The sequence below is a fragment of the Chiloscyllium plagiosum genome, unplaced genomic scaffold (assembly GCF_037043375.1).
Source record: "Chiloscyllium plagiosum isolate Xiang-an unplaced genomic scaffold, Cpla_swu_hap1 HiC_scaffold_47, whole genome shotgun sequence".
Classification (NCBI taxonomy): Eukaryota; Metazoa; Chordata; class Chondrichthyes; order Orectolobiformes; family Hemiscylliidae; genus Chiloscyllium; species Chiloscyllium plagiosum.
In genome coordinates, this window is record NW_028270185.1 from 12042245 (window position 1) to 12055551 (window position 13307).

General features: G+C 46.6%; 1 protein-coding gene across 1 annotated transcript in view; it reads left to right on the plus strand.

The window, feature by feature from the left end:
• The window catches only part of LOC122547612 (hepatocyte nuclear factor 3-beta-like), a 135995-nt gene extending 126580 nt beyond the window's left edge, over positions 1-9415 (plus strand). The window contains exon 2 of the mRNA XM_087984108.1: positions 970-9415. Within this exon, the coding sequence (XP_087840234.1) occupies positions 970-2271 (1302 nt within the window). The 3' untranslated portion in view covers positions 2272-9415. The remainder of the gene's footprint in view (positions 1-969) is intronic.
• The last annotated feature ends 3892 nt before the right edge of the window (positions 9416-13307 follow it).

Consider the following 13307-nt stretch of genomic DNA (forward strand, 5'->3'; position numbering starts at 1 on the left):
TTAGTACTAAATGCAGGAAAATGGGATTAGCACGCCTTTAGTGCTAAATGCAGAAAAATGGGATTAGCACGCCTTTAGTGGTAAGTCATCGTGGGTGATTACTCGATCGACCGAAAGGCCTTTTCAGCACTGTATGAATCATTTTGGTCATTATTTATCCCTCAACCAGCGTCGCTAAAAACAGATTCTGTGGTCATTGTCGCAATGCTGCTTGTGGGATCTTGCTGTGTACAAACTGACTTGTGGCTTTTCCTAATAAATCAGTTGCTCTGGGAAGCCTTGTGATTCTAGACTTAATGTTGAAGAAAACATGAAATTTTACTGGGTGGAATATTTATTAATGGAGGTCGCTTGACCCAGTGGGCTAGCCTCCCTGCTTGAACCAGAAGCTCTGGATTTGACTCCCAGTCCAGCAAAGGTGCATTCACACGATGGCCAAGCAAGCAAATGTTTCCAACGCACATCAAGGGCAAGCAGGAAGGGTGGGAGAGATTCCCAATCTGTTGTTCTTGATACATATAGACAAGGAAGAAACTATGGTCTCATTCTATGATGTAACGGCACTGTTCACCTCTATCGACAAAACCCTAGCCAGAGAAACAACAGCCAACCTGCTGGACATACAGAACAGACAACAAGACGGGGAACCTATCAACAAAGACGACATACTCAAGCTACTGGACCTGTGCCTCACAACACACTTCACATTCAACAACCAAACAACCAACCTCAAACTCTTGGTTTGTTGAAGAAAGAAGCAGGTATGAAGAATAGTGCTTTCCATATTTGTCTTCTGTGCCATTAGACAAGGGAAGTCTTCTCAGTAAGTTCTGAAGAAGGGTCACCGGACCTGAAACATTAACTCTGCTTTCTCTCCACAGATGCTGCTAGATCTGCTGGGTTTTTCCAGCAGTTTCTGTTCTTGTCTTCTCAGTTGACATTCACACTCAATTTCTTTCTCCCACCCAGATGTACCCCGTGGCAAGCAGTATGAATCCCAGTCTGGGCACCATGAACTCAATCAACACCTACATGGGCATGAATTCCATGGGCTCCATCGGGAACCTTTCTCCTGCCTCACTCAACATGTCCTACACCAACCTCAGCCCGCCTCTCTCAGTGCTGCCGGGCACGGTCAGCCCCATCACCAATGGACTCTCGTCAATGCCAAGCTCCATGAGTCCCGGTGTGGGTCCGACTGGGGGTCAGACAGCGCCCGCCAACTCGCTGTCCCCGTACCAGCCCATGGGCCAGACCTTGGGTCCCTTGGCGGTCTCGCCGGGTCTGAGCAGGGTCAAGGACTCCAAGCCTTACCGCCGCAACTTCAGCCACGCCAAGCCTCCCTACTCCTACATCTCCCTGATCACCATGGCGATCCAGCAGGCCTCCAACAAGATGCTGACCCTGAACGAGATCTACCAGTGGATCATGGACCTCTTCCCTTACTACAGGGACAACCAGCAGCGGTGGCAGAACTCCATCCGGCACTCGCTCTCATTCAACGACTGCTTCGTCAAGGTGCCGCGCTCACCGGACAAACCGGGCAAGGGCTCCTACTGGGCCCTGCACCCAGACTCGGGCAACATGTTCGAGAACGGCTGCTACCTGCGCCGCCAGAAGCGCTTCAAGTGCCCGAAGGAGAAGCTCTCGCCCCGGGAGGCGACGGCCTCCTCTACAACCGCCGCCACTTCCTCCTCCGCCGCCATTGACGGCGCTGTGAAGAATTCTAGCCCCAGCTCCGAGGACGCCGAGTCCAGTCAGTGCGACACCCCACCGGGCACCGAGGAGAGGAGAACCCTCACCGAGCTGGGCTGCCAGAGGGCGGTGGGCATCTCCTCTTCAGCGTCAGGGGTGTCGCCGTCGCCTCTGCCTCAGAATATGGCGGCTGCTGCCCACCACCACCATCAACAACAACAGCAACATCACCATCACCACCACCATCATCACCACCTCCTCCCGCTGCTGCCCGACCTCCAGACTGACCTGAAGATGGACCCTCACTACAGCTTCAACCACCCGTTCTCGATTACGAACCTGATGTCCTCCGAGCAGCCGCACAAAATGGACGCCAAGCTCTTCGAACCGCCCACTCACTACAACAACAGCAGCGGCAGCAACAACAACAAATACAACAACAACTCCTACAACAACAACAACAACAACAACAACACGCTGCTCGCCAAAAGCGGCTTCGAGGCACCCGGTGTCGCCAACGATCCCGGCTCCTATTATCAGCTCATGTACAACAGGTCGGTCCTCAACACTTCATAAGTCTACATGTCCCCCCCCCATCCCACCCTCTCTCCAACCCCAGTCACCAACAAGCAAGGGAGAAAATTGAGGGTGGGTGTGGGCGTTGATTTCTCGAAGGGCCCCTCTTCAACTCGGCCACCTTGCCCCTCCCCCAATCACTCGAGGCCTTTATCTGATTTCTTTGCAACCTTTCTTTATGTGTGTGCTCCTGTCAGGATTCCCAAGTTCAGACATAGAACACAGAACAGTTCAGCACCAGTACGGGCCCTTTGGCCCTTGATGTTTGTGCCAATATTTTACCCTACTCTAAAATCAAGCCAGCCTACATACCATATATTTTGCTATCATTCATGTGTCTACCCAAGTGTCACTTAAAATGTCCCTAGAGCATCTGACTCTATTACCATGTTGGCAGGGCATTCCGCACACCCAACACTCTCCCCTAAACCTCCCTCCAGTCACCTTAAAATGATGCTCCATTGTAATAGCCATTTCTGCCCTGGGAAAAAGTCTCTGGCTCTATCTGTGCCTCTCATCATCTTGTACACCTCTATCCAGTCACCTATCAACCTTCTTCACTCCAATGAGAAAAGCCCTAGCTCCCTCAACCTTTCTTCATAAGACATGCCCTCTAGTCCTGGCAGCATCCTGGTAAATCTCCTCTGCACCCTCTCTAAAGCTTCCACATCCTTCCTATAATGAGAGGACCAGAACTGAACACAATATTCCAGATGTGGTCTAACCAGGGCTCTATAGAGCTGCAGCAAAACCTTAAAGCTCTGAAACTCAATCTCCTGCTAATGAAAGCCAACACACCATACACCTTCTTAACACCTCAATCAACTTGGGTGGCAACTTTGAGGGATGTATGGACATAGACCCCAAGATCCCTCTGTTCCTCCACACTGCCAAGACTCCTGCCTTTAACTCTGTATTCTGCATTCAAATTCAATCTTCCAAAATGACTCACTTCACTCTTTTCCAAGTTGTGTGAGTATTGTGTGTGTGTGTGCCTGTCTGTGTATGTGAGAGAGAGTGTGTATGTGAGTGAGAGAGAGTATGTGTGTGTGTGAGAGTGTGTGTCTGTGTGAGAGAGAGAGAGTGAGTGTGTGTGTATCTGTGTCTGTGTGAGAGTGTGTGTGTGTGAGAGAGTGTGTGTGTATCTGTGTCTCTGTGAGAGAGAGTGAGTGTGTGTGTGAGAGAGAGAGTGTAAGTGTGTGTGTATCTGTGTCTGAGAGTGTGAGAGAGTGTGTATCTGTGTCTGTGTGAGAGAGAGTGTGAGTGTGTGTGTGAGTGTTTGTGTGTGAGAGAGAGAGAGTCTGAGTATGTGTGTGTGAGAGAGAGAGTGTGAGTATGTGTGTGAGTGTTTGTGTGTGAGAGTGTGTGTGAGAGAGTGTGTGAGAGAGTGTGTGAGAGTGAGAAAGTCACAATCATTTAGGATCCTCAAAGTTATCTGCAGACACCTTCTGTTCATACATATTCCAAAAATATATTTAATTCACAAATGATCTATAAGTGAATACACCAAGCACAAAACAGTTCCTTTCAGATTTTGCGGAAAATACTTTGGAATTTTGACAATCCTTAATAGAGCTTCAATCCAGTGTCTGCAGGAAAACAGCATTTTCCAAACATTAAATAGAAACTATTTACATGCCTGAAAAGGCTAAGAGGATATCTCAAAACATACCGGAATCTTGTATTCCTGAGGCAACATCCCAGAGACGTTGCTTTGATTTATTTATTGTTAGGTGTATCGATGTACAGTATAAAGCATTGTTCATGAGATGGCAGCATCCCTTTACATAGGATCGTGCAGCACAAAAACAGTCCATTCAGCCCAACCAGTCCAAGCCGACCATAATCCCAAACGTAAGCAGTCCCACCTGCCTGCTCCTGGCCCATATCCCTCCAACCCCTTCCTATTCATATACTTATCCAAATCTCTTTTAAACACTTAAACTGTACCCACATCCACCACTTCCTCTGGAAGTTCATTCCACACTCTCTATATAAAAAATTTGCCCTTCATGACTTTTATAAATCTCTCTCCTCTCATCTTCAAAATCTGCCAGCTAGTTTTGAAATTCCCCCATCCCACGGAAAAGACAACTACCATTACCTTTACCTGTACCCTTTGTTATCTTATTAACTTCTATCAGGTCACCTCTCAACCTCCTACACTCCAGGGACAAAAGTCCCAGGCCACCCAGGCTTGCTTTATAACTCACTATTGTCTTTTTAAAATCTTTCTCCTTTCATCTTAAAAAATGTACCCTGGTCTTGAACCCCTAGGGAAAAGACACCTGCCATTCACCTTCTCTATACCCCTTATTATTTTATAAATCTGTTTGACATGTTTCACGTATTGATGTAAGATGGATTTCAGATACGGAAACAAAGTCCCACTCTGAAATCCTAATACTTCATCCCATGTTGTGTACAAGTCATGAAAGTGAGTTTTGTTTTCCAGTTCTTTCAGAGGATGTGGGCATCATTGACTGTAGTCTAGATTAGAGTGGTGCTGGAAAAGCACAGCAGGTCAGGCAGCATCCGAGGAGCAGGAAAATCGACGTTTCGGGCAAAAGCCCTTCATCAGGAATGAGGCCTGACCTGCTGTGCTTTTCTAGCACCACTCTAATCTGGACTCTGATCTGCAGTACCCACTTCTGTCATCACTGACTGTAGTCCAGCATGTTCTTGCCCATCTTTAGCTGCTTCTTGAGAAGGTGGTGGTAAGCTGCTTTCATGAACTGCTGCAGTCTATATGCTGTAGGTAGACCCACTGTGCCATGAGGGAGGGAATTCCAAGATTCCACCCTTAAAGAATGGCCATTATATTTCCAAGTCAGGATGGTGAGTGGCTTAGAGGGGAAACTGCAAGGGCTGGTATTCCAATGCATCTGCTACTCTTGCCCTTTTAGACGATAGAGATCGCTGGTTTGGAAGATGCTGTGCCAAGGGTGCCTGGGTGAGTTGGGTGAGGAACAGATTAGAACCTGACTGAGGCTGCTCCATGCATCTCCATCTGAGCAGTCCCACTGGGTAACTGCAGACTTAGATGGGGCAATAGAAGAAACAGGAGCCAGAGTAGATCATTTCCAACCCTCACCCAACACTGAACGAGACCAGTCAGCTCATCAAGCAACGTGTCTTTCTATAAAACAATTCAGTCACTCCCATTCCCCCACTTGATCCCTGAGATCCTGAAAGTGCTCATCTGATTTTCTAATGGGAAGAATTCATCCGTCCACGTTATCCAAACTGCTCTGATCAGAGGAGAACACATCAATCCTCAAGCCTGAGACACTTGAGGACTCTTGGTCTATATTATATATTCTCCTCTGCGCATTCTCTGGCATTGAGCTCTCAGGATCTGACAGAAGTTAAACTTTGTCACTTTATCTCACCCTGCATGCTTTTTAACATGCAAGAGATTTGAGAGTTCCACTTTACACCCTGGTTCTGAGCCCTCTCTATTCACTTCTTGAATGCCTCCCACTGTCCTGGCACTTAACTTGACTTCCATTGGCTACTTTCAGGGAACTTCTCTCATATGAACTCTTGAGTTTCATAAAAACTGACCATTCCTCCAATTCTGGCTCCATTCCCCAGAGGAACCATCACTGTCACCGGCTGGATAGTGAGATACACTAAGGCATTCCGGCACCATCTGCTCGGTCCTCATTGTGAGCCTGACAGCAGCCCATTCCTTCCCTCCAGAAACAGGCGATCATGTCGCTCACGGCCAAACCTGGAGCTTGAGCTCCTCCAGCTATTCCCTGAGCATGTGATTGCCATGGACACAGGAAGTTCGATGGCATTCCCGCATGGAACAGGATACGCATTCTACGGCACTGAGGTGGTCTGCCATTTTCCCTTTACTTCTGAACATTGACTACCTGGACAGAAGTAATCTTAAAACCTGATCCAACCAAAAGGAAACACTGTCAGATGTGCACCGATCACGTATTTCAGAACAGATGTAGGAGTGGAACCAAGGCCATTCGGCCCATCGAGTCCACTCCGCCATTCAATCATGGCTGATGGGCATTTCAATTCCACTTACCCGCATTCTCCCCGCATCACTTAATTCCTTGCCGGATCAAGAATTTATCAATCTCTGCCTTAAAGACATTTAATGTCCCAGTCTCCACTGCACTCCGTGGCAATGAATTCCACGGGCCCACCACTCTCCGGCTGAAGAACTGTCTCTTCATTTCCATTCTAAATTGACCACCTCTAATGTTAAGGCTATGCCCACGGTTCCTAGTCTCCCCGCCTAACAGAAACAATTTCCCAGCATCCACCCTTTCTAAGCCATGCATTATTTCGTAATGTCACAGATCAGCCATGACCATATTGAATGGTGGTCGATTAGATTAGATTCCCTACAGTATGGATGCAGGCCCTTCAGCCCAACAAGTCCACACCGACCCCCGTAGAACAGATTGTTCCCAGTTTCCTGTGCTGAATTAATCGGCCCATCTAGTTAGCAGCTACACACTTCAGATCTTTACAAGGTTGCAAAGTGGTTGGGAATGAGAGGGAGAGAGTGAGTGGATGGAGGGTGGTGCCACGTGCAGTGCAAACTCCAGGTTTCCTGGAGTCTCCTTTGCTCATACAGCTAGGGACGCTGCCTTCCAGTCATTCTGAAACACTTGTGAACTAACTCTTAGACAGAAGTCAGACTGGCCCCTGCAACAGACCAGAAGAAAACCGTGTCCATAAGCCCAGCGCTGCCTTGCAGAGGGGCGTCTTAACTACATTCCCACAGTCAGAAGGATTGATACCTATCATCTCTGAAACTGTATCTTAGCAACAGTTAGCATCCCTAAACTATATCCCAGCAACACTTAGCATTCCTAGAACAGTACCCTAGCAACAATCAACATCCCTGGAACTGGAACTTGGCAACAGTCGCATTCCCGGATTTGTATCTTCTCAACTTTCAACATTCCCCGGAATTATATCCCAACAAAAGTTTGTGTTCCTAGAACTGTAACCTAGCAACAGTCAGCCTGGGAGCTGTGCCTTAGCAACAGTCAATGTCTTTGGGACTGTGCCTTAGCAACAGGCAACATCTTTGGGACTGTGACTTAGCAACAGTCAACATCTTTGGGACTGTGCCTTAGCAACAGGCAACATCTTTGGGACTGTGACTTAGCAACAGTCGACTCCTCTGAAACTGTGCTCCAGCAACAGTCGGTTTCCATGGAAATGTATCCCAACATGAAAAAAATACCTTCAGGAAAGGAAGGAAGAAACCTTGGTGGGAACTTCCCATCGCATTTGTCTTAGAATCTTATTCGAATTTTAGCAAAACTGTTCCTTCTGCATTATGACCATCTGCAGTTTGAAGCTTACAATGGACAAATTTGCAGTCCTTTTAGTGGTTGATTTAAGAAGTGAATATAAAGACTTTATTCCTCACCTAAAGGTGTAAAACAGGTTGAATTTAATTTTATTAACTACATTGTAAATCCTAAATAACCATTACTGAGCAGAACTGACTCACTAAGATCGGTTGCTGTATTTAAGAATTGTGTTAACAGTAATTTTTCTCATTAGTATCTTTAATATATCATAGCGTAGCTGGTTTAATGTTTTATTTAATTAAATGTTGAGAAGGAAGAAAGAGGCCTCACCACAAAAAAACCAATTGGTATCAAAGTACCCACTCTGTAACTTGGCTCAGTAACAGAGACACAGTAAATGTACCTGGCATCCTCACACCCTGTGACTGGGCTCGGTACTGTCAATGTACCCAGATTGGTTACTACGGGTACAAGACCTAACAATGCCACAACCAGGAGATCATTTGTGGTTGAGACCGTAATGAGGCAGGTCATTGGTTGAGATCCCTTTGCTCACCCTGTACAGGTAACAGGCTAACTTTGCAGGGTTCATAGCCGGCACCCAAAATGATTCATCACAGGGAGAAGAGATGGCTATATTGTGGTAATTTCACTGGACTAGTAATCTGGAGACCCAGACTAATACTGTGGGGGGTCATAGTTCACTTCCTGTCTGCTGAAATTTAAATTCAATTAATAAAATCTGGAACATAAATTTTGTCTTGACAATGGTGACCACGGCAACCGTTGTTGTAAAAGCCCCATCTGGTTCACTGATCCCCTTTAGTGAAGGAAATCTGCCTCTTTACTGAAAATAAAACATGCTGGAGATCACGACGGGTCAGGCAACATCCATGGAGAGACAGCAAACTGATGTTTTGATGCTAGATGATTCATAGAGAGTCACACGGCATGGAAACAGACCCTTCAGTCCAAACAGTCCGTGCTCTTCATCAGAGCTGAGTCATCTAGACTCGAAATGGCACGGTTGCTCAGTGGTCAGCACTGCTGCCTCACAGTACCAGGGACCCAGATTCAATTCCTGCCTCGAGCGACTGTCTGTGTGGAGTTTGCACATTCTCTGCGTGGGTGTGCTGTAGTTTCCTCCTGCAATTCCAAAGCTAGGGTAGGGTGAATTGGCCATGCTAAATTACCCATAAGGTGAGGTGTAGGGGAATGGGTCTGGGTGAGTTACTCTTCAGAGGGTTGGTATGGCCTTGTTGGGCTGAAGGGCCTGTTTCCCCACTGTAGGGAATCTAATCTAAAAGAAGCATTAGCTTATCTCTCCCTCCATGACCCACTGTGATCTCCAGCATTTGTTGTTTTCAGTGCAGATTCCGGTCTCTGGAGTAACTTGCTCCTAATCTGCCCCCTTGCCTAGTCTGGGCCTACATGTGACTCCAGACCCACAGCAATGTGTGGTCGGCTCTTAGACGCCCTCTGAAAGCGCCCATCAAGACCGTCAGATCACGGGCAATTAAGGATGGGCACCAAATGCTGACCTTGCCAGTGACATCCACAGCCTATGACAAAATAATGAACAGAGTTGGGATGCCATCACTTTCGAACGAGATGCCCAGCTGTGCCCAGTGGAATCTGTAATAAGTGGTGAAATCTTGCCTCCACCCTAGTGTCTTCCAACTGATGCAGTTTCCAGTAAATGAGGACGTGGAAGACCATTGATTACCCTGGGTGAAAGCTTAGTCTCACAGGTTTAATCGCAATTCAATTCACAGATATTTTGTGATGGGAATTATATTAAGAAATAAATCAAATTATTTTCAGTAACAGTGGTCTCATTTGATTATTTCCTTGCTACATACAACCTTCCTAAGTCTCATCTCAGTGAGAAGTAACTTTATCCCACCAAGCTGAGAATCTGAACACACCGTGACTTCAGGTCAATTTAGCAAGAGAATGGGATTGCGAAATGCACACAGCGTGAGATAGACACTCAGATGGGCAAGAGACACAGTCACCCAGGGTGACAGGGAGACAGACAGAAAGGCAGCCAGGCTAGGAAAGAAATAGCAGGAGCATGAGAGAGTCATAGAGTCACAGAGATGGACAGCACAGAAACAGACCCTTCGGTCCAACCCGTCCATGCCGACCAGATATCCCAACCCAATCTAGTCCCACCTGCCAGCACCTGGCCCATATCCCTCCAAACCCTTCCTATTCATATACCCATCCAGATGCCTTTTGAATGTTGCAATTGTACCAGCCTCCACCACTTCCTCTGGCAGCTCATTCCATACATGTACCACCCTCTGCGTGGAAAAAGTTGTCCCTTAGGTCTCTTTTATATCTTTCCCCTCTCACCCTAAACCTATGCCCTCTAGTTCTGAGAGAGAGATAGTTAAACAAAGGGAAAGGCAGATAGATAGAGAAAAGAAGAGTCAGACATAATAGACAGTGACGTGGTATTTGTGAGTTGAAAGATGGTTCCACCATCTCTCGTTCCTTGACTGGTCTAAGGACCTACTTTGTTTACAACGGTACAACCACTAGTGACCTTTAACAAGAAGAGGCCGTTATCTTAATGAGATGTGGTTTATTGCATGTTAGCATAGCAATTAAGTACAAGTTACATTAGCTTGTTAACCATTGTTACTAAAGTCTATGAGGAGTTCTGTGGATATCACTCTGTAATCCTTGGGACCCACATATGGTCTGCTTTATCCCTGCTCAAGCAAGTATCAATTAATCAGATTGTACAGAGCTTAATGGAGACTCCAACATTCACCTTTTCGAAACCATTAATGCGCACAACAAATGATACAGAAAGAGACACACTCATACAGATGCATGTGGAGAAATAGGTAGAGTTACAGTCACAGAGAGAGAGAGAGAGAGACTCACACACAGGCGACTGACTGTGTGGAGTTTGCACGTTCTCCCTGTGTCTGCGTGGGTTTCCTCCGGGTGCTCCGGTTTCCTCCCACAGTCCAAAGATGTGCAAGTCAGGTGAATTGGCCATGCTAAATTGCCCGTAGTGTTAGGTAAGGAGTAAATGTAGGGGTATGGGTGGGTTGCGCTTCGGCGGGGCGGTGTGGACTTGTTGGGCCGAAGGGCCTGTTTCCACACTGTAAGTAATCTAATCTAATCTAATCTAATCACAGGCAGAGAGAGATTGAATCACAACATCTTTCCAATAGGAAGGAGACCAGAATTCAATGCAGTATTCCAAAAGTGGCCTAACCAATGCCTTGTACAGCTGCAACATGACCTCCCAACTCCTCAACACACTGACCAGAGGAATGTACGGTGAGACAGATAGAGAGAAAGATAGAGAGAATGTGTGAAATGGAGAGACAGAGGAATTGAGAGACTGTAAGACAGTCAGAGACACAGAGAACTCGAGAGAGAGAGAGAGAGAGAATAGGTGGAAACAGAGAGGAACAGAGAGACATTGATAAAGAGGAATAGAGGCAGTGACAGAGATAGAGAGATGGAGACAGCAGAGAACTAGAGAGAAAGAGTGAAATAGATAGCGAAGAAGAGAGAGATGGTATGATAGAGAAATAGACAAAATTGAATAGTTAGAGACAGAGAGAGAGGTAGAAAAGAAAGAATAAGAGAGAAAGAATAAAGGAAGAAGGCAGTTCACACAGAATGATTGAGAGAGATGGTGGGGCAGAGGGAAGCAGGTTTTAAAAGAACTCATTTTTCTCCATGCTAACAGTTTCTCTTGATTGATTGAAACATGATCTGTTTGCTGATCAGATCCGCGCGTTAATAATTAAGCAGTTTCCAGGGCATCAGACATATGTCACGGTGAGTATGCAAACTTAAATATCAGCACCACTCTTGGTGAGTCACTCGGCCAAAGAAGCTGCCATTGTTTCAGAGACCGTGGCCCTGGAGAAATCGCATTGGCAGAACCTCTTGGTTGGGCCCTACGCCCTTCCCCATCCAGTGCTATCAACCTCACACACCCTAAGGCCTGCTCTCAATTTAAGCGGATGGGTGGGTCCCATTAAAGTTCACTCCAAGTTTCCATTATGTTCTACTCTACTTTTTCCAGGCGTTAATTTACCCTGACTTTGATAAAGCAATGCATGAGTGTCCATTCAGCCTATCTGCCTGTTCTGGCTCTTTGAAAGAATTACCCATCAGTTGCACCTGCCCTTTCCCTGCAACTCTGCAAATGTTTCCCTTTCAAGCATTGAAAGGCTTCAGGAGAGATTTACAAGGATGTTGCCGGGGTTGGAGGATTTGAGCTACAGGGAGAGGCTGAACAGGCTGGGGCTGTTTTCCCTGGAGCGCCAGAGGCTGAGGGGTGACCTTATAGAGGTTTATAAAATCATGAGGGTCATGGATAGATTGAATAGACAAAGTCTTTTTTCCTGGGGTGGGGGAATCTAGAACGAGAGGGCATAGGTTTAAGGTAAGAGGGGGATGATTTAAAAGGGACCTAAGGGGCAACTTTTTCACTCAGAGGGTGGTGTGTGTATGGAATGAGCTGCCAGAGGAAGTGGTGGAGGCTGGTAAAACGACAACATTTAAAAGGCATCTGGACGGGTATGTGAATAGGAAGGGTTTAGAGGGATACAGAGAAATGCTGACAATTGAGAATAGACTAATTTAGGATATCTGGTCGGCATGGATGAGTTGGAGGGAAGGGTCTGTTTCCATGCTGTACATCTCAATGAATCTATGACTCTTTAGTACAAATGCAATTCCGCATTGGAAAGAAGTTACCAGTGGATGTGCTTCCACTGTCCATTCAAGGTGGTGAATTCTAGGCCATAACAACCCTCTCTGTCAAAACAAAATAATTTTGATCTCCCATCTTGTGCTTTTGCTAGTTAACTTAAATACATTTCTGACTCTCCAGCCAGTATCACGGTGGCTCAGTGGTTAGCACTGCTGCCTCACAGTGCTAGGAGTTCAGGTTAGAATCCACCCTTGAGCGAATGTCTGTGTGGAGTTTGCACAGTCTCCCTGTGTCTTGCGTGGGTTGCCTTCCACAGTCTAAAGATATGCAGTTAGATGGATTGGCCATACTAAATTGCCCGTAGTGCTCAGGTTAGGTGGGTTAACCAGGGGAAATGCAAGGTTATAGGGTGGGATGCTCTTCGGAGGATTGGCATGGACCCGATGGGCTGAATAGCCTGCTTCCACACTGTAGAGATCCTATCTCCTCAACAATTACATAGTTCCTGGTTTTGAGCACTTCTGCCAAATCTCCCTTTAACTTTCTCTGCTCTTAAGGAGAACCATCACAGCTTCTGTAGCCCATCTACTGAGCTGAAAGGTTTCTCAACTGAAAGAAAAATAGTTATTTTGGGCTTGTCGGCACTCCGCTGTGCCTCAGGTATGAATTACTCAACAGATAAGGTTGTAAATTCTGTGGTTGAGTGGTTGACCCTCCCTTCAGCCTCTCCCATGGAAAATTCACCCTGAAATAACACAGAGCTGCAGCACTCCCAGAAGCCACCTCTGCTATTGTTGCATTTCTAACAGCTCAACCCCGGCAAAGGGATTCCCCGCTGACTTGGGAGTTTTGCCTGAATTTGTTCCCAATATCTCCATTGGTGTTACAGAGGGGGCCCAGCACTGTCCTAGCACAGAAGTGGAGCCTAGAGCCTGCACTGAAACACTGACAACCTCTCTCAGGTCAGACTGGCCTGAAACCCAGGAGTGTATTGCACAAAACTAAAGAGAAGTGATGATAAAAGAGGCAGGGGGTGG